The sequence below is a fragment of the Petaurus breviceps genome, unplaced genomic scaffold (genome assembly GCF_028583685.1).
Source record: "Petaurus breviceps papuanus isolate PSGF00001 unplaced genomic scaffold, PetGlider_PUasm1.0 151, whole genome shotgun sequence".
In the NCBI taxonomy this organism is placed as follows: Eukaryota; Metazoa; Chordata; class Mammalia; order Diprotodontia; family Petauridae; genus Petaurus; species Petaurus breviceps.
The window spans coordinates 31,247,244-31,268,919 of record NW_027185712.1 but is presented as its reverse complement, the minus strand read 5'-3'; the positions used below and the strand labels follow the sequence as shown (position 1 = coordinate 31,268,919).

Here is a 21,676-nt window from a genome sequence, read left to right as displayed (position 1 = left end):
TCCCCATTAAATTTAAGATGCATTGTTTTTTTTTAAAAGAATATTTTATATATTTTTTGAAACTGTACAAATTTCGAAAAGAAAATTAGAGGGCTAAATAAAGATTTCCAGGGGCCACTATTTGGGAACCTCTGCCATAGTTTATCATGTACCACCACTGGTTTACTATGCCCATTAATCATCAGTTGGAATTAATTAGCCACCCAGACCCAATTAGCTTCCGATTAGGAGGATTCACTAAGATGGTACAGAAAGAAGAAGTCATACAAAATATATTCCTCCCAAAGTCTGGGAGTCTTCTACCACAGTCTTCTACAAGTAAAGAGTCTAGGGAAAAGTGAGCTCAAGTTTAGAAAGCTCATGTGGCAAAGGGGTAAACTAATAGTTCTTGATCATTGGAAATCTTTTTCTCTTTTATGAACGTTCTCATGAAGTTCCTCATGGTGTAGTTTTTTGTTTGTTTTTTGCTGGGCTCCTTGGAGTCCTGAAATTGCCTTTCCTAAGTTGTTTAGTTTCTTCTCAGGTCCTGATTCAGACACTGCTATCAGTCATTGCTGTTTCAGGCACATGGCTGGAATGCTGTTGGGACAACCAAATCTTCTGGACCTTTTGAAGTCTGCAATGTCTCTTACTCTGGTCAAGGGGGAGAGTCGAGAAGACAGAGTCTCTCCTCCCCCTCCCCCCATTCCCCAGTGATTCCTTCTCAAGAGCTTAGCTAAAGTTGCAACTAACCCCTAGGCTAGCCCTACACTGGAATGCTCACTTCTGAACTGGCCTGCTATTTTACATAAGATAAGCAAGGTATGACTGAGTCTTTATAGCCAATCTCAATATTTCCTTTAGAGCACAATTTCACTAAATCTAATGAATTTCATTTCTTTTAAAGTAATTAAGAAGTTTTATCATCTAGTTTAATGTTTTTGATTAAATGATTCAGCAGAGGTGTTCTCACCTGACAAACATATCAAGGCCAGAGCATCTTGTTAGTCACTTTGATTGGGGAAGGGCAATTGACTGAATTTCCCCACCATTCTTACAATAGTATATTGCAATTATTCCAAATCCCAATATTAATGAGGCAACCAGGTGGCAAAATAAATAAGAAGACTGGGGGGAGGGGGTGGCTAGGTGGTGCAGTGAATAGAGTACCAGCTTTGGAGTCAGGAGGACCTGAGTTCAAATCCGACCCCAGACATTTGACATGTACTAGCTGTGTGACCTTGGGAAAATCTCTTAATCCCAAACTACCCTGCCTTTCCTTCTCCAAAAAACAAAAATAATATAAAATAAAGTCCAAATAAAAAAAAAAGAAGACTGGGCTTGGAGTCAGGAAGACTTAAGTTTAAATCTGGCCTTTAGACATTAGGTATGACCTTGGGGGAGTGACAACCTTGAGGTAACAAGTATATTTAAGTTTCCTCAACTATAGAATGGGGATTATAACAGCACCAGCCTCATAGCGTTGTTGTAAGGATAAAATAGGATAATATTTGTAAAACACTTAACACAGTGCCTGGCACATAGGAATTACTTTTTTTTAGTCCTTTTCCCATTTTTATAATCTCTTTGGGAAACAGCCTTAGAAGTAGGATTGCTGGATCAAAGGGTATGCACAGTTTTATAGCTCATTGGGTATAATTCCAAATTTCTCTCCAGAATGATTGAATCAGCTCACAACTCCACCAAACAATGAATTAGTGTTGCAGCTTTTGCACACCTCTTCCAACATTTATCATTTTCCTATTTTGTCATGTTAGCCAATTTGACCGGTGAGATGTGATAACTCAGAAATGTTTTGGTTTGCACTTCTCTAATGAATAGTGATTTAGAGAATTTTTTCATATGACTATAGATAGTTTTAATTTCTTCCTCTGAAAACTGCCTGTTCATATCCTTTCACTATTTATCAATTGGGAATTACTTGTATTCTTGTTAATTTGACTCAGTTCTCTATATATTTTAGAAACGAGGCCTTTATCAAAGACACTAGAAAAAAATCTTTCCCAGTTTTCTGCTTCTCTTCTAATCTTGGTTATGTTGGCTTTGTTTGTACAAAATCTTTTCAATTTAATGTAATCAAAATTATCCATTCTGCATCTCATAATGTTCTCTATTGTTTGGTCATAAATTCCTCTATTCTCCATAAATCTGACAGATAAACTATTCGTTGCTGATTAGTTTATAGTATCAGACTATATCTAAATCATGTACCCTTTTGGACTTTATTTTGGCATATGGTGTCAGATATTGGTCAATGCCCAGTTTCTGTCATACTGTTTTGCAGTTTCTCCAGAAAGTTTTGTCAAATAGTGTGTTCTTATTCCAGAAGCTGGGGTCTTTAGGTTTATCAAAAGAAGATTGCTATAATCATTGACTGTCTTGTGTACCTAACCTATTCCCCTTATCTGCCCCTCAATTTCTTAGCTAATACCAAGCAGTTCTGATGACTGCTGCTTTATAATACAATTTAAGATCTGGTATGGCAAGGCTACTTTCCCTAGCATTTCTTTTCCTTAGTTCCCTTGACATTCTTGATCTTTTGTTCTTCCAGATGAATTTTGATAATTATTTTTTTCTAGCTCTATAAATAATTTTTTTGTAGTTTGATTTGTATGGCACTGAATAAGTATATTAATTTAGGTAGAATTGTCATTTTTATTATATTAACTTGGCCTACACAAAAGTAGCTATTATTCTTCCAATTATTTAGATCTGGCTTTATTTGTGTGAAAATTGTTTTGAAATTGTGTTCATATAGTTCCTGGGTTTGTTTTTGGGTCTGTGTTGATTTCACATGCAGATAGTGAATTGATGATGGTGCTGGCAATGTGTATGTATATTATTGTGACTCTGTTAAGCTTTGTCTTCCCAGAAACAGGAACTGTGAAGGGCTTGAGGTGGACTGGACAATGTGAGTTTTAATATGGAATGGGAACTGGACAAGGAACTGGATGAGGAACTGGACAAGGAGATGAGAGCTACCTACCCTTTGAATCCAGGTGACAGTTGGGTAGCTGGGACCATGGAAGAGGAACCATGGAAGCTGAGAACCAGCCTTGAGTCAAGATGAAAAGACCTCTTCTTGGGTCCTTAATGCTGACTGAGAAGATTATGATTTACTGTGACTGGGGGTGGAGAACTTTGACCTTTGTACTTTGTATCCCGTAAGGAGGATTGCTCCTTAAGGATGATTGAGTTAAGGATTTATTGAATGATATCTTTTGTTTGAAACTATGTGGCCACTTTGGTGAAAACTATATGGCCACTTTAGTAATAATTTGTTAAAACATTGTGAATGCTGTACTTTGGTTTCTGTGAATGTTTTGCTTTAATTGACTGCTGAATAAATAGAGAGTTCACTATACTATGTAATCAGAATCTTAAAGCTGTTCACAGCAGCAGTCCTCTGGAAAGCCGCTAGTGCTTGGCTTTACATATGCCTAAAGTGAACTCCTAACTCTTAGACTCCTTAACTTCCTACAAAGTTTAACTCAAGTACTACATCGTACATAAGACTTTTATTGGGGAGAATCCTATCAGGACTTAGTATTTTTTTATACTTGTTTTGTAAATATTTTTTTGTGTCTACATGTCCTGTTCTTCCCCTTCTTCCCCCAAGAGATTATAGGTATCTGGAAGTCATGGACTCTTACATTTTTTTGTATTTATACAACAAGGGTTTCCCATAATGCTCTGTATATTTTAGGCAATAAAAACTTATTTGATAAATGATAATCAAATAAATATATTTAAATTTATTTTTATTTAAATTATATTTAAATTTAAATTATATTTTAAAATAACATAAATTAAAAAAATAAATATTAAAAAAATTTAAATCAAATGCAGACATTTTAAGAGTTTAGACATATTGTCCTCCAAAAAATGTTTGAATCCATTCCCAGTGTATTTCTGATAAGAAAGACGTAGTTAAACAACCTCATAGAGGTTGTCTGACAATTCTTCTGGAAATTTCTAATGGCTATATTCTTTCCAAAGCTGTTCTGCTCAGTCATGGGGTTGATAAGGGATCCTCTGTATGTGGCTCATTGAGTAGCAATGGCTAAACAAATCACCTCACAGAGGCAACTAGGTGTATAGAAGATAGTGCTGTATAGATTCAGGAAGTTCTGAGTTTGAATCCTGACTCAGATACTTATTAGCTATGTGACACTGGAAAAGTCATTTAATCTCCCTTAGCCTAAGTTTCCTCATCTGTAAAATGAGGATAATACTATCTCCCTCTCAGAGTTACCGTGAGAATAAAATAAGAGATAATTTACAAACTTTAAAGTGTTATACTGTATACATACTAGATGACAGTGTGCTGGATGACACTGTTGTTGTTCATCCTTTCAGATACTCACTTACATTGAAAAGAATCTTTCTCAGAGTATTTTATAGAGATACTCATAACTTTTTATATAAGCATCCTTCTCTACGTATATACATTAAGGACATTATATAAAAAAAGGTCCTGCATATACCAAAATATTAATTGTAACACTTCTTGTGATAGCAAAGAATCAAATAGAATCCATATGAGCTAATGCAGAATGAGGTAAATAGATCCAGGAAAAAAATACTAAAACTCTGACCATACAAACTAAAAGAATTTGAACACTTTTTAATTAACATGACCAAGTGTGGTCCAAGAAAAAAGTTGAGAAAATGCACCTTTAGATAGGTGTAACTGTAGGGTAACTGTGTTAGATATGTTATATACTGTCAGACATGTTCAATGTGTTGTTTAGTTTCATTCAAATGCTTCCCCCTTCCTTTTACTTTTAAAATTGTCTTATAAAGGAAGGCTCACTGGATAGGGAAAGGGGGGGTATATATTAGAAAATAAATGTGATATAAAACAAAAAGCATCAACAAAAATATAAAGAGGATATATTATACTGCTGAGGCCATGATACTCAGGCAGGTCAAACACTCACTACCTTTATCAAATGAATTTATATAGTATTAGAGTATTCAAGGCATATGGAATTCTTGTTCAAATGAAAGGAACCATCATTCTATTTTTAAAAATCCAGAAATGCTTTGTGACATAGTGATAGTTGTTCTTAAGCCATTCATTAGAACAATTAATCTTGTCTGTTTTAAAAATAACATCTTGGGGTTCATTAGGCATACCAAGATGTCCATGCAAATTAGTCAGTTTTGATGACATGCTGAATGTAAAGCTGCTTTAAAAAAATCATAGAAGATATGATAACATTTACAGAAAGGCAAAGTTGTTGTTCTTTGTCATGCCAGAGGCAAAATATACTCTTTCTTTAGTCATTTCTGGTGCTGTTATTTTATTCAAGTGGATTGATCCTATGGATAAGTAAGGGCTGTTTAAAGACTAGGACATTCCCTGCCCCCCTTGTCTGCTTGTTTTCCGTCTGATAATTACTAACAGGTGACCCTGAGAAGGATAAGGTAGACAATTTGCTGACAAGAAAAAAAAGAGAACAAAGTCTGTGAATGAACTAAAAATAGCTATATTAATAAGAGACAAACTCATTTCTTAGGGGAAAATAATTGGTTGTCTTTTTACCTCCTCTGGAATCCAGCTCATTTGAGAAGCAATTTCTCCATTTCTTTCTTCCTTTTATTTTAATACTTAAGGTACAAGTTTACAGACTTGAAGTTCTTTGGCTATCATATCTGTTCCAGTTTTGACAACAATATCCTTAACCTGTGATTAGATTTACTTTTAAAAGGAGAGGGAGTTTCCTTTATCTTCACTTAGTTAAGGAGGCCCAGAAAAACAAAAATGAAAATCAACTTTTATTGCCAGCCAGGGTATATTTTTCTAGTTATAAGAAGAGAATGCACTACAATTAGCTGCCCAATCAAAATCCCTGTGGAGGGTAAGAGGCACGGATTAAAGTCTGATTAAATTTTCAATTACACTTACAGGGTATTTTTGCTGCAAAGCAGCCTCTAGAGATACATGTTGAATCTGATAAGATACCTTGGAAGCTTGTTTTCCAAATATTACTGTGTCCAGTTCTTCATTTCTTCTGAGTTTGCAAGCTATGCTTTTAAAGTTAATCTTGCCTTTTACTGCTATTTAAACTTGGTTCCACCAAGTATGAATAAATGACAAATACCTAAGAGACAGTTATCTATTACTCAACTCCACAAGAAAAGAATTGTGCCCTTCTACAAGTGAGAAATTAATATCTTTTCTAGTATGGGGTATCATAGTAATGGCAGTAAGGTATCTGAAATGATACCATGGCATCTCAGAGCTAGAAAAGACCACAGAGGCCATCTAGTCCAACGAGAGCCTGAACCAAAACACCCAAAGAAAAAGAACTGCTGAAACGGTGAGCTGAAAAATAGGAAAAAAAATCTAAGTGAGATGAAGTGCTAATTAATCACCAATGCATTTTTTTGAGGATAGTGGTACATGCCCATTTTTCACAAGCATAATATAATTGTTCTAAGTCCAACTTGACTTTATGGAATACACAAGATTTAATCAAAATTTATCAACAAATATAAATCATAATTGTTTTTGCAATTATCCATGCATGAGTTTAGATAATATATTTAGCCTGACAGATAGGAAAAAAAGTGAAGTCATGCAAAATTGAACATTAGATTCATACTTAGAAGATTTTTTACTTTTTCTGTGTAACTCCCATTCATTAATGACTTTTATTGCTGCTAAGAAATAAACATCAAAATTGAGAAAAGAAAAAAAAAGCTGAAAGAGGAAACCCAAAACACCAGGTGTGGATGCTACAAATATTAAAATCATGACTAGCCTACAGTTAGGCAGACATATAACGTAACTGATTTAAGAGGCTCTAAGAAGTTACCCCTACTCACAAAAATTGCCCCCATAAGACTGCAAATAATTAAAATTTCACCATTAGAGCTTTTCCTCTCTCCCTCCCTTCCTTCCTTCCTTCCTTCCTTCCTTCCTTCCTTCCTTCCTTCCTTCCTTCCTTCCTTCCTTCCTCCTTCCTTCCTTCCTTCCTTCCTTCCTTCCTTCCTTCTCTCCTTCCTTCCTTCCCTTCTTCCTTCCCTCCTCTCTTTCTCTCTCTCTCTCTTCTTTATTTACTTCTTTTTCCCCTCTCTATCCCAACTAGACTGAAAGTGTACTTGTAACTCATAGATTTGATCCCAGGGATGCTTTAACTTGCTTCATATTTCTGACCTGGGCCAGTTCACCCCTCCTCAATTAGCCTGCTCTCCCTCCACTGATCATATTAGTATTGGTCTCAGAGTGGATATTAGATTACTTTTGGCCTTACCAAAGCTTAGAACTTCTGAACTTAAGCAATCCATTTACAACAAATGTCTGTCTTTGAATTCCTTTTATGAAAATAACTATATTATTCTGTCTTCTCTGTTCCTTTATTGTGTCTTTCTTCTCTTTTTTAAACTCTCCTTTAATGGAGAACATAGAGCACCCCTAGTTACTAAATGGGAGATAATTGAGAAAATCCAAGAAAATGCAACCTTAATTGTCAAAACAGTTTTAATTCAACCATAGAAAATTTCCTAAAGTACAAAGCACTTGGCATGAAGTCAAGCAACTCCAAGGATCTGGCAGATGCCAAATTGTCTTTGTTTCTCTGCTGACTACAATTCTGGTTGAGCACTGGCCTCAGAGTTGTTTTACCTAGGCTCTGGTCCTGCCTGTCACTAACTTCTTCAACTTTCTTTGTCTAAGTATCAGTATCCTATGCTGGAAAATAAGGGATTTGGATTAGATTATCTCTCAGGTGACTTCAGGTTTTAATATTCTTCGATTGACAGAATAAGCACTACAAAAAGGTAAATCACTGATACTATTTTAGCAAATCCTCACAAGGCCCTTTTATTTCACACACATATATGAAATTCTTTTTTTCATATACATGCATAGGAGTGGAGTTTGGAAAAATTTTGCCATGATCCCTTCATTGGGACAAAGAGGGCATAGAAGGACAAAAGATTTTAAGAATCTTTTTCAAAGTTCTTAGTCCATGTTTTAATACCTGGGAAAATTAATCTTCTCAACTTTGGAGTTCTCAGCCTGGTACTTGAACAACCTGGGCAGTGGATAGATCATCAGTCCTAGAGTCAGGAAGACTCAACTTCCTGAGTTCAAATCTGACCTCAGAAATTTACTGGCTGTGGGACCTTGGGCAAGTCACTTAACCTTTTTTTATTTTTATTTTTAAGCAATCGGGGTTAAGTAACTTGCTCAAGGTTACACGGCCAGTTATTTCTGGGTGTGGTGCTAAGTGTCTGAGCCCGGGATTCGATCTCCAGGTCTTCTCAACACTGGAGCCGGTGCTCTTACTTGCTGTGCTACCTGGCCGCCCCAAAGTCACTTAACCTTGTTCGCGTCAGTTTCCTCATCTGTAAAATGAGCTGGAGAAGGAAATGTCAAGCCACTCCAGTATCTTTGCCAAGAAAATCCCAAATGACATCATGAGAAGTCAGACACAACTGAAACAACTCAATGACAATAAAACTAAGCCCATATGTCTACTTGACCTCCATACCTTGCTTCATATAGCATGTAGCCATCTACCTGGACAATTTTATCATCTTCTCTCACTCTGCAGTCTTTTTTCTTCCCTTCTGGACTAATTTTTCCCCACATTGGACCTCCTGGTGCCATGCCATTTTCCCTGAGAAATAAATCTACTCAATTTTGGATCTCCTACACTGAAAGTCCTTGATTGAGTAGGAAATGGTGTTGAATGAGGGACAATTCACGCTCTCCTCCACCCCACTTTTCCATCTCTTTCTCTTAGTCAACAATCATCAAATTAATGGTGCCATTTCTTCTGGAATGAGTATGTTAATTCACTACTCTATGGATCAACTCACCCCTGTGATTCTATTGAAAAAATCACTCCTTGTATATGTGATGTCACTCCCATTAGAAGGTAAACTCTATGAGGGCAGGTTTCACTTTTTATAATTATATTACCAGTGCTTAGTCAAGTTAAGTCAAGTAAAAAAGCACAATACATTTTTTTTCCTTTCTATCCATTAGTTTCAGAAATGGTTCAGAACAAAGGGAAAAATATCACTGAAAAGGAGCACTTCTTCCAAGTCATCTTAACTTATGCCTGAAACAAATGTACCAGAGCCTCAGAAGCACATAATTGCACACCTGTCATTGACTGTATGAACAAGTTTAATTTGACTTGCAATTTGCTTTGCTTTCCAAAACAAAGATCTACATAGATAAGAGATGTGATAAAGGAGAGCAAAATTGACTACATTAAACTAAGAGGTCATTAGCAAAATGACCTTGTGTAATGCCAGTGACTGAAACTGTTTTATAAAGCAAAAGGTTCTGGAAATATGACTTTTCTTTTTTGCAGTCTATGTCCAAAAATCCTATAGAAAGTTCTGGCAATTATAGATATTTTTCCTTGTTTGATGGAGTAAGACTCATAGAATCACATAAATGTGTGAATGTATAATCTGCACAATTAGAATAAAATCTTTGTTGGATTATGTGTGGGGAATTGGTGTGGTTCATTACCAACTGATTTCATGTTTTTGACATGAAAACAAATTAGAGGATAAAACTTTTTCTCCTAAAGCTTCTTCCAAATCTCCAACAATTAGAAGGAATTCAATCTCTATATTTTATATTTACTTTTCTTTTATATCATCTATCAAAATTAGGTGGAACCACATGGCACAAAAGAACTCAAACATTATTCTTCATTTGAAGAGATAGGGAAGAAGGTTGAAGGAATAAAAACATTTTTGCAATGAAGTGATGAAATATCATAAGGAAAAATACCATTGTACCCACACAATTCTAATAGTTTGTTGATTCTTTGTCTTCCAGTCCCTCTCCATGGCCACATCTAAATAGGGGATATGAATGAGGGAAATCATAAGAGCATCGATGGATCAGAAGGAAAGTGAAAAGGATAGGTTTTGCTCCTTTATTATAGTGGAATGTGTCTATTCTAAAAAAAGTAACACTCTGGATTTTTGTTTCTATCTTCAGTTATTTGTGAAGCTAGTTGGATCAGTAGATAGAGTACTAGGCTTGGAGTCAAAAAGATCTGACTTCAGAGCCAACCTCAAGAATTTACTCACCATACAGAAAAGTCACTTAAAATGAAAAATGAAGTGGCTGAATCCAATGACCAATAAACAAACTCTATGATCCTATGACAATCTCTGGAGCTTACCCTCCAGGGGGTCGAAAGAGATGACTGAACTCTTAAAATATGCCAAGAAACAAAAGAAGTGGAGTTCATCCCATTTCTTCTTTACTACTGTTGTTTTTAATATCAAGCTTTTTGAATGAATGCTCAGTTTTCATGTTAAGATATTTATTTGATTGCCTTATTATGACTTTTCTGCTGTCAGATAAAATCTGGGCCCCAGAGTTGTTCATAAAAGATCAGTGTAAAAGAAATACAGACTTCAATAAAGGGGAAAAATGATCACAAATACTTACTTTGGTAATACTAGTATCTGCACAATAAAGATGCCAAAGAAGATGAGACAAGCACAAGTCACATAATACTTGAATGCAGGTAATGTGGTTGCTCTGTACTAGAAAAAAAAATAGAAGTCATTAATAAGTTTCTTAAGGGAGAATGACATATAAAAACCCACCAGCCCAATTTGCACCTAGGACACACATCACTCACTTGAAGAACAGATGATGATAAAAACAAAATAACTACAGTGTTCATCTCAGTGTCAATTAACACTAGTTATCTGAAGTCTAACTCTGTCATACCTGTTTCCTCCCTCTATGCAATGTAAGGGAGGCGCATCAGAAAGTCTTAATTCTTCTTTCTAAAACTGTTCAAAGTCCTTCCTGTATGTTATTGAACATCTCTTTGAAAGAAAGAATAAAGAACTGACCTGAGAAAATGAAGGGGTATTAGGGGACAATAAGTTAACTGCAAAGATCTAGATCATTCCAAAAATATCAAATTATTTTGTGAATTTACTACCCAAAGCCTAATTATATAGACTTTTTAACTTTGGTATACCATTTGGGAAATAGATACATACAGAGAGACAGTATGGTGTCATGGATAGCAGGTCAGATATAGAGGTAGGGGAAGCCAGGTTCAAATCCTTCCCTAGCTTATGGTGTGTCACTCTGGAAAGTCATTGAATCTTTTGGTGAAGGAGTCAATATTCTAACACTATACATTACAGACCAATCTGTATCATGAAGGAACTTTTTATACTGGAAGTTTCTCACACCAGTGAAATCACTCCTTCAGAAAAAAGGAGATTAAAAAAGTTTGTCTCTAAGTATTTCTTAATGTCACTTAGTAGACTGGATTCAATTAAGCAATAAGTTCTTTTTATGAAGATGTTGTTCTCTATCCTGGGGTAGCCAATATAGTTTAAGAAACAGAGATTCACTATGTACTTTGATTTGATAAAGCTTCTGATCCTTAAAAAGTAAAATGGCCTATTTAACTTGTCCACAGCTCTAGTATTGCTCTTTGAATTCCAGTTAATCTAGGCTCCCCAAGCAGAGTATTCACACTGCATTTAACACTATCTGGAAGGGCATACTCACTTGTGCTATTTCTATTCTGTAGCAGGGAATGAAAGTTAAAAGATTAAAAAAAATACATATAAGTTCTCTAGTGTAAAAAGGATAAGAAATATCTTTGTGATTTTCTTTCAATATTCACTGTGATTAGACTCTTGCAGATGCTTTACCATCTTGCATTTTAAACGATAATTTGCAACATTGATGTATTCCTTTTCAACATTCTAGGTGTATGTATGTATGGGCTTATGAAATTTATATGGAGATATGACAGTAATCAACTTGGGGTAAGGCTAGTATAGCCTCCTCTCAGTCTTTTTTGTGTCTTCATAATAATCAAATTTTTATGAGGCTCAAATGAGGTAATGTATGCAAAGTGCTTTTAAAACTTTAAGAATCTCTATATAACTGCTTACCATTATTTTAAACTACCACCATTAACTGATACATCTGGCAAGGGTGCTGTGCTTGGAAATAGAGGTAGAAAGAGACATTAAGAACTGAATCCTTCCCTGAGAACCCCCAAAGCTTTAGGATCTAGATTTGGTGGTACGCATATGGGTATATACTAGCCAAGTGTCAGTAGCACATTTTAATGATAAATGTCATTGAAAGTCCAGAAGAATTTGCAGGCTAATAAAGGAGTAACATTAGCATAATTATTTAAATATGATTAATTCACATACATGAGATTACACTTTTACCTGTTTAAATTCTTAAGTAGTTTGTATGGAGATATCCATAAGAATTGAGTAAATTGCTTGTTAAAATTATTTTTAAAATGTTACTGTCTCCCAAGGAGGAAAAGAACTATTAGATCCAACTTGGTCTAACCCAGTATTATCTTTAAAAAAATCAACACCCTACTATTCATATATATTGCAATTGTTTGAGGGCTAACACTACTCATGCAAATTGTAAATGAGGACAAAGATACGTAACAATACTTCTGTAAATGGTCAAAAGTCAAAACAATGATTAGAAGAGTATAAGATAATTTTTCAGGCTATAAAGACACAAGAATATTTTCTTGTGAAAATACTTTGTTAGAGATGCTTATATTCTATACCAAATTTTGGACATTGTCTGTGGTGTAGCAAAAATAGTTATGTCAGGTGAATTTTCATTTTAATGCATGTTTTGCTACAAGGAGTTTTGTATCACATCTTTTGTGCTTTTATAGGAGCCTTGTGATTCAAGGCTATAATTAAATAGTTTAAGGATGGAACTTATGACTTCCATTTTAGCCCCTTGTCTAGGTCAACAAGAAACAAAACATATCAGGAGACAAAATGAAATAAAGTTCAACTAGGAAAGGGAAGACTTCCCCTTTCCACACCTTACTCCCAATACTCCACTGGTTACTGAATATATTTATAAGCAGCTATGTTAAGTTTTGGCACAGAAAAAGATAAAGAAAATTTTACCTTTTTGTTTATGCTAAGTAAACTTTTCAATTTTTGGGGTCACAATTAGAAATCATTAAGATCCAATAAAGGTTAAAAATTTTCCATTTTTTACATCCTCTAAAGAAAGGTACTGGATGTGAACTACATTTATTTTTTCCCCCAAAACAGTGAATGTCTTTTAAATCTAATGATATTTTCTTTTTTAAGCATACTACAGATGTATCACCAAGAAGTTGATGTTCTGTTTTAAAATTTTTCCCTAAGAAAATAAAAAAAAAAATCCCATATATTTGCCCTTAGCCCTTTAGCTTGACGCAAGTATCTGAAACATCTGTTGCCAACATCATTTGCAAGATGTGCACAGAGTATAGAGTGGATTGTGGCATGCAAAGTAAAAAAAAAATCAGGTCTCCTATGGTAACAAAAATACATTCATGGGGGAATGAAAGGAAAAGCCAAGAACGATTCTGACATATTTAGCTGTAGTTTTAAGGCCACATGCAAATAACTTGAAAAGAAACCTCAGAAAGACTTTTAAAAATGACTTTAACATTTCAGAAAAAAAACAGTTGGTTTTAAAGTGAAAATAGCTTACTTCTTTCTCTAGTGTTTTGTTATAGAAAAGCAGAGAAATTCTTTGAATATCTTCAGATTTGAGCCACTGCCTGGAAATAAAGACAGACAGACAAATAATAAACAAAAATCACCATCAGAACATCTGTAAACATTCTTTTTTTTAAGAATAAAATAATTTTATATTCCACCCCTCAACCTTAAAAAAATTTAGAATGATAAAATGTGAGTAGGTCAGAAACAAAGAAAAAAATTGAATGGAATAGATATGAGATTCTTTGGATATAGAATCCTGAGAGTGTAATGGATATCTGCCAATGTTATGTTCTTATTTATATACCTACCAGCAAACACACTTATACTATAAATGGCCAAAATTTTTTATTGGAGAGATGGAGTGTCCATTGAAAATATTTGAATCACCACTTCTGATTCTTATTATTGATGCTTTATTGAAAGTACATAGAACTTCTCTCTTATGAAGGATACCTTTGAATCCTAGAGAAAATACTCTCTATTGAATCTTCTCAGCACACAATTCTTCCCCAATGCACTTACAGAATAACAAAGTTGAGTCCATCAGTTAGCCTAAATAGCCTGCAGTTTTATTTCTACCTCCACAAAACACCTCCTCACATCTGAACCCTTCACTTGCACAAATGCCCCCTCAGTTCAGAATATTATCTCTTGACTAGATTACTACAACAGCCTCCTAATTAGTATCCCTACCCCAAGTTTCTCATTGTTTCAGGCCAGCCAATACACTAATGCCAAAGTGGCTTTCCTAAGTTCAGATATGACCATGGCACTCCCATATTCAATCAATTCCATTTGATTTCTATTTCTAGGAAAAAAAAATATAAACTCCTCTGGTTAGCTTTTAAAGTCCTTCATAATTTGACCTCAAACTATGTTTCAAGCCTTATTAGACATTACATCCTCTCTTGTACTTTGCTATTCAGCCAAAATGGCCTTAATTCTATTAATCAAATTAACATTCCATCTTCGATCTCTATGACTTTTTGGTCCATCCCACAAGCCTGGAATGTACTCCCTCCTTACTTTCATCTCATAAAGTGAAAAACATTGCTCTCAAGGAGCTCTCAGTCCAATGAAAGAAACAACATGCAGATTACCATGTGCAAACAACATTGCTCTCAAGGAGCTCTCAGTCCAATGAAAGAAACAACATGCAGATTACCATGTGCAAACATGATGTAGACAGAACAAATTAGAGGTAACCAACAGAGGGAAGGTACTAGCCTTAAGGGGGGATGGGAATTGCTTCTTACAGAAGATAGGACTTTAGATGAGATTTGAAGGAATTCAAGGAAGCTAAGAGATAAAGATGAGAGACACAGTTTCAAGCATGGGAGATAGTGAAGATACACTGAGGTGGAGATGGAGAACCTCGAGGTCAGAGTAATGAGGTCATAGAGTGCATTGAGGGGAGGACATCATAAGAAGCCTGTACAGGGTGGAAGGGGCCAGGTTATGAAAGGTTTTTTTATTTTAATTTTTATTAATTTGTTTGTTTCCTTTTAGTTTACAGGATTCAATTCCACAATTCCTTGAGTTTCACATTTTGTCCCCCTCCCTCCCCTCCCCCCCCCATGACGGCTTATAGTCAAGCATAGGATCTATAAATACTTTCACATTCTACATTAGTCAGATTATAAGGATGGATTGTACCAGCTGGAATGAAAAATGGTAAAGAGGACATAAAACCAAATAAGAGAAGGAAAAAGATCAGGTATTTTGCTTCCACCTGGATATAAACTTAGTTCTTTCTAGTTCTTTCTCTGAATGCACATATTTCTCTCCATCATGAGTCTTTTGGGATTGATGTATATCACTGCATTGCTGAGAAGAGTCCATTCTATCAAAGTTGGTCATCACACATACGTTGTGTCTGTAATTGTGTACAAATTTCTCCTGGTTCTACTCTTCTCACTCAGCATCAGTTTGTATAAGGGTTATGAAAGGTTTTAAAAGCAAAATGGATGATTTTGTATTTGATCCTAAGGAAAATAGGGAGCCACTGGGACAGTAAATAGAGACTGATATGATCAGACATGGGGCTTAGGAAGATCTGGTTGATGGCAGTATGAAGGATAGACTGGAGTGCAGAGGCTTGAGGCTGGGAGAACAAGCAGAAGGCTATTATAATAGTCCCAAGAGACACAATGAGGGTGATATGATCAGATAGATTCTGCATCATCTTTTAATTGATCCTATTTATAGTTAATGGATTTTGTCTTGTAACTGCTTAAGTCATTTAGAAATAAGTCTACTACTGGTCTTTCTGTTTACACTTTGGTCCTCTTGCTGTCCTTGCAGGTTTCCTTTATTCACTCCTCCTACATTTCTATTATCTGGGGTGTTTGAGAAATAAGTAATGTCTTCAGTTCTGTTTTTCTTCCTAATAATGTTTCAAACTCTTTTTTCATTATTGAAACATCCATCTTTTGTCCTATATGGTTAAACTCAGATTTGCAGAATAGGTCACCTTGGATTGTATCCCAGTTCCTTTTCTCTTTGTAATACATTATTTCATTCCCTTCTCTTTTCTATGGGGTACAAAATAGTCTTGTATTATTTGAATGTCTTTTCCTTTGTATTCAAAGACCTTTCTCCTAATGGTTTATAGAACTTATTGTTTTTTAATTGAATTGTTAGATTTAACCACTATGTGTCTTGGATTTTGTAGTCTTGTTTTGTTTTCCCCTGAAATCTGGAAATTGTTTCAATTGGAATTTTACTTTCTTTTTTACTTATTTAATTTTATTTTTTATGTTCAGAAATTCTAAAACATATTATTTCTTTCATTGTGGTATTGAATTTTTTGTTCTATTGTGTTCTTCTGGGATACCTTTGATCCTTAAATTGTTTCTGATCATCCTGTCATAGAGATCAGTATGTTTTGCTAGCACAATGAGCAAATTTTCTTTTAAAGTTATTGTTTATTTGCTTCTCTTCTTCTGGGCTGTCCTTCACTTTTGGGTATTTCTATTCCAATCTATTGTTCTCTTTTATTTCTTTGTTGAAACTTGCCATTGCAGGTTTGAGTTTTTCTATTCTGCTCATTACTTTTGCTGTGTAGGACATAAGTTCTGCTCTTATAATTCTCCTTACTTTTAAACAACTCACAAAAAGCATGTTGTAATACCATGTTCTCCTTAGCTTCTGTAGGGTCCTCTGTTTCATGAAGTGTTGGATCATTTTCCGTTACTTTTCAGTATTTATTCATGGATGCCTGAACTTGTTTACTCATTTGGGAGGTCTCATTTCCATCTGTTTTTACTGTTTTCCTTGTTGACATATCTGTTTATACTCAAAGTCTTTGGGACTTCTTTTTACTGCAATCTTTGGTTATTTCATTCTCTCCCTTTCTTGGACTCCTAACAGATTCACTAGCCTACATTTCTGCCCTAACTGACTTTTGGTTGGTTAAAACTGACCCCAGCTGGGTACTATGCCCTTTCCCTCAGACTTGTTGGAATTCTGCACAGCCCACCAAATATTTTCCGAGGGCCTGCTCCTCAGTTCTCTGGCCTGGTACTGGCAATTAGATATGGGAAAAGAGAAATAACCCTACAGAAGTCAAAGCATGGAAGAACATATCTGAACCTAACAAAATATACAAAGGGAATCCTTTCTTAAGGTTGTGGAATTATGCGGGTTTTGAACAATATTCTTATAAATATCTGAAGGAAGGAAAAAATATCAAGTGATTGGGAACAAATCACAAATAGTTTTATGCCAGGACAAGGTGATCAGGAGGCATTGGCTGGTACATAGTAACTGCTTAATGTATGTTTGCAAGTTGGTTAGGTCTAATTTCTCTTCTCTGTAAAATCTTTATTGGGGTAGCTTTAATAACATATGTAAATAGCACCTAGGATATGAAATGCTTTTCAGTATATTTTTTATTGCTCACTTAATAGTTAATTCTTCTCTTCACCTCACATGAACAAATGTTCAATTGCCTAAGAAAATGCATGACTTCAAATGAGGCAATTCTGTATTGTTTCTAGGAATTGAGAAATGTTACTCACAGTAAAACTGGACAACAACCTTGAAAGAAAATGTGTATATGAAATAGAATTTATTAAGTCTTTACTGTGTGCTAAGAAAACAAAGGGACCTGAGTACAAAAACCTTCCTTTAATATAATTGAAGTAAAATTTTAGCATAGAATTTTAAAAAGAAAAAGTGCCCTTGATGGGAGTGAATATCCTATATAAACTTTAACTGTATCCCTCTAAAGTTGCAGGTTCCCTAAGAACTCTTGCCCACTGTATAGTATAACAATAAATCTTTGCCACCTTGACTGAGAGAATGCTTAAGTCCGTGAATTCATTCCAGACTGCTTTCCAGGTTCTGTAGTTAATGGGGTTCCTGGACTCCCTGACTCTCTGCATCACCCCCATGGTGCCAAAAAACATTTTTAATTCATGTCCAGAAGTGGAAAACTGTTGATGTGACATTGAGAAGAATCTACTTCATACTTAATCTACAAACACCAAACTCAGGTTTATCTATCCCACTTTTCCATTCTCCCTTTGATGAGAAGTCACTTAATTCTAAGTGAGTACTTGTGCTTTGTTTCTTTAGATTCTCACCATTTGGGAATGAAAGTCTCCAGCATGAAAGAAACTGGCCAATTATCTCATAAAACATAGGCAGTTAGGTAGAAAAGTGAAAAGAATTCTGACCATGGAATCAGAAAAAAAACTGGGTTTAAATTCTATCTCAAATACTAGCTGTGTGACTCTGGGCAAATTACTTGGACTCTATTTGTCTCACGTTTTTTATCTATAAAATGGGCATAATAATAGCACTTGCTTCATTTTGTTTTTCTTTCTTAAAGACCAGCCTTAACCCCCAAACCACTCTGGCTCTCCAGGATTAGCCAACAATAGGTCCCAGGCTGAGCCCTACTAGGTCATTGTTTGGTCCCAGATTGGCTCAGAGTGAATGAAAATGAAAATTGTTTCTGTTTTGGCCAGAAACCCTGTGAGTCTTCCTCCATCCAACCCCCCACCCCTTTTTTTGACTAAATAAAGTGTTCATTTTTGTTCTCATTTCTTATTAATCACTGAATGGGTATTGCTTCAGTCAACCTGAGACAAGTTAAAGACCTTAACTTGAAAAGGCCAAGATCCCCTGTTGCATCCTGGGCCATCTCTAGTCCTCCTGATCTATATCTGGCCACTGGACCAAGATGGATCCAGAGGAGAAAGTAAGGCTGGTGACTTTGCCAAGCCCTCCCTCACTTAAATCCAATTCACTTGCACATCATGTTATCACCTCCCTTATGTCATGGTCCTCTTCCAGAATGAAGGACAAACAACAACAACAACAATAACATGCTTTCGAAGAAATTACAGAGAAAGGAAGACTTGCATCCAACATTGTATTCAACCAATAGTACATATTTAAAAGTAATGTGTTAAATACCTATATTACCTTTCAACCATTGAGTTATACTCCATCTGGGATATTTAGTTTTATGAACATGAAAATTTCCAAATAACAGAGGTGTAAAACTCAGCTAATAATCCACTTGATCATTTTATTTTTTGTTTGTTTAGGGAGAGGAGAGATATGTGATTTCTTTAATACAGAGAATTCCACCAGCTAAAGAAGCTACCTCTCAGAAAGCAGGTTAATAGCTAGTCTGCAAATTACACTTTCAGAGTTGAATCAAGAGAGGTTAAATGACCTGCCTTGAGACACACTGAGAGTATGTGTCATTGGTGGAACTGGAATACACATTTTCTTGATTCCACAGCCAGCTATTATATCACAACTGCCTCCTATTTCAAGTATTACTTGGAAAAAAATAATAGTACAATTAAGTAATTTGTACAGTCCCTAGAGTTTTATGGTAATAGGATTTAAACTGTAGTAATTCTAGAAATGGGCTAGTGTCAGAGTACAATTTAACAAATATATTTTTTTATGAATTAGATCAGAGTAATGCCACATGGGCTGAGAATTGTCTGAAGGTCAAAAACCCCTGTAAATGATTATAGTAGTTGAGTGTTTGGCATCAGTAATATGTGTGGTCTCTCAGAGTGTGTCTGCAAACATCTCTTTTATTTTTGTACTATGCAGATAAAACATCTGGATGATAGATTTTCTTACTTTTCAAGCAGCTGTTTTGATCTTCTATACACATAGCATAAAGTTCTCACTGAAAAAGATATTCATGGATTCCCAGATGAGAAAATACAAGTAAAATCAGAACAGTTATGCAAAAGGACAAGGGAAGTTAAAAATTCTTCAAGCAATAATAGAATGTAATCGAACCTAATTTGAAAAATATCCACGATAGATTCCATTTTATTGCTTTCTCTTTCCTTATTTGATGACTGTGCAATGTCTGTTTTTCTGTTTGATTTGTGGAACTTAATTGGGAAATTACAACATAAACATTTATTCTAACATTAAAGATCCATTATAGAATAAGAACACATTGTAACTTGCAAATATTAACTGACATGCATTAGCATATTAAATGGAACAAAGCAAACAGACTTTGAAAGCAATTAGCACAAAAACAAAGCAAAGCCACATTAACTAAAGCATTACGGTTTATCTCATTTTCTAATTACAGTCATTGATATGAACATTCCAAAAGTTTAAGAAGGTAGATGTTTGCCATTGTCTATATTAAGACATATTTGTGCTACCTATGGAGTTTTCATTTATTCTTTTATCTTCAAGGAACCAGTCAGTGAAATTAGAGACATTCATGGTCTTCTGATGTTTCATTTCATTCTCTGCAGTCCAAGTAGTCACTATTCTTGTCTATGATTCATTGAATAAGTCCTTTTATCCATGTCATATATATCAGTCTTTTTTTTTTTTTGGCAATTAAGTGACTCAAAGAAATCATATAGAACAAATGAATGAAATGGTACATCCACTCAATAGTGTATTCTATGAGGTTTAACAGATTTCAGATTAAAATTTTGAAGACAGAGGTACTTCATTATTCTTTCATACTTTTCCAGTTTCAATTAACTTGAAAAATATTATATAGTAAGGAGTGTATAAGCCCTGAGAATTTTGCTATGTTGAATTGGCCTTTGTATTAAGATTGACGCTACAGACAAAATTAGCTGTTACTGATCTAGAGTCAGAAATTCTGGAGAATGAAATCAAATGGGCCTTTGGAGTCATTGCTAACAATAAGGCTAGAGGAGATGACAGAATCCCAAATGAGCTATTTAAAATCCTTAAAGATGTTGTTGTTAAAGTGATACACTTGGGGCGGCAAGGTGGCGCAGTTAATAGAGCACCGGCCCTGGAGTCAGGAGGACCTGGGTTTGGAATTGGCCTCAGACACTTAACAACAACAACCAAAAAAAACTAGCTGTGTGACCTTGGGCAAGTCACTTAACCTCAAATGCCCTCCCAAAAAAAAGCAAAAAAAAAAATAAAGTGATACACTCAATATGCCAGCAAATTTGGAAAATCCAACACTTACTACTGGATTGGAAAAGGTCAGTTTATATCCCAAGCCTAAAGAAGGGCAATGCCAAAGAAGGTTCACATTACTGAACAATTACATTCATTTCACACACCAGCAAGGCTATGCTTAAGATTCTACAAGCTAGGCTCAGCAATATAGAAGCTGAGAATTACCAAATTAGACTAGCTTTTGAGGAGTCCGAGGAAACTGAGACCAAACTGCCAAAATTTGGTGGATTATGGAGAAAGTGAGAAAGCAAGGGAGTTCCAGGAAAAAAAAAAACATCTACTTCTGCTTCATTGACTAAACTAAAGCCTTTGACTGTGTGGATCAAAACAAAATGTGGAAATTCTCAAAGAAATGGGAGTACTAAATCATTTTATTTATCTCCTGAGGAACCTCTATGTGGGCCAAAAAACAACAGTTAGAACCAAACATGGAACTGATTGGTTTAAGATCAGAAAAGGAATGCAACAAGGCTGTATATTGTCACCTTATTTATTTAACTTATATTTAAAGTACATCATGTGAAATGCCAGGCTGGATGAATCAAATGTCAGAATTAAGGCTGTTGGGAGAAATATCAACAATCTCTGATATTCAGATGGTACCACTCTGATGGCAGAAAATGAAGGGGAATTAAGAAGTATAATAAAAGTGAAAGAGGAGAGTACAGAAACTTTCCTGAAGCTTAGC

The 21,676-nt window shown here is 35.2% G+C and overlaps 1 protein-coding gene across 1 annotated transcript in view; it reads right to left on the bottom strand.

The window, feature by feature from the left end:
* Window positions 1-21,676, bottom strand: part of ADCY2 (adenylate cyclase 2) — a 586,315-nt gene that overhangs the window by 107,140 nt on the left and 457,499 nt on the right. The window contains exons 13-14 of the mRNA XM_069076933.1: window positions 13,517-13,586; window positions 10,445-10,542 (exon numbers count right to left, since the gene is read on the bottom strand). Of these exons, the coding sequence (XP_068933034.1) occupies window positions 10,445-10,542; window positions 13,517-13,586 (168 nt within the window). The remainder of the gene's footprint in view (window positions 1-10,444; window positions 10,543-13,516; window positions 13,587-21,676) is intronic.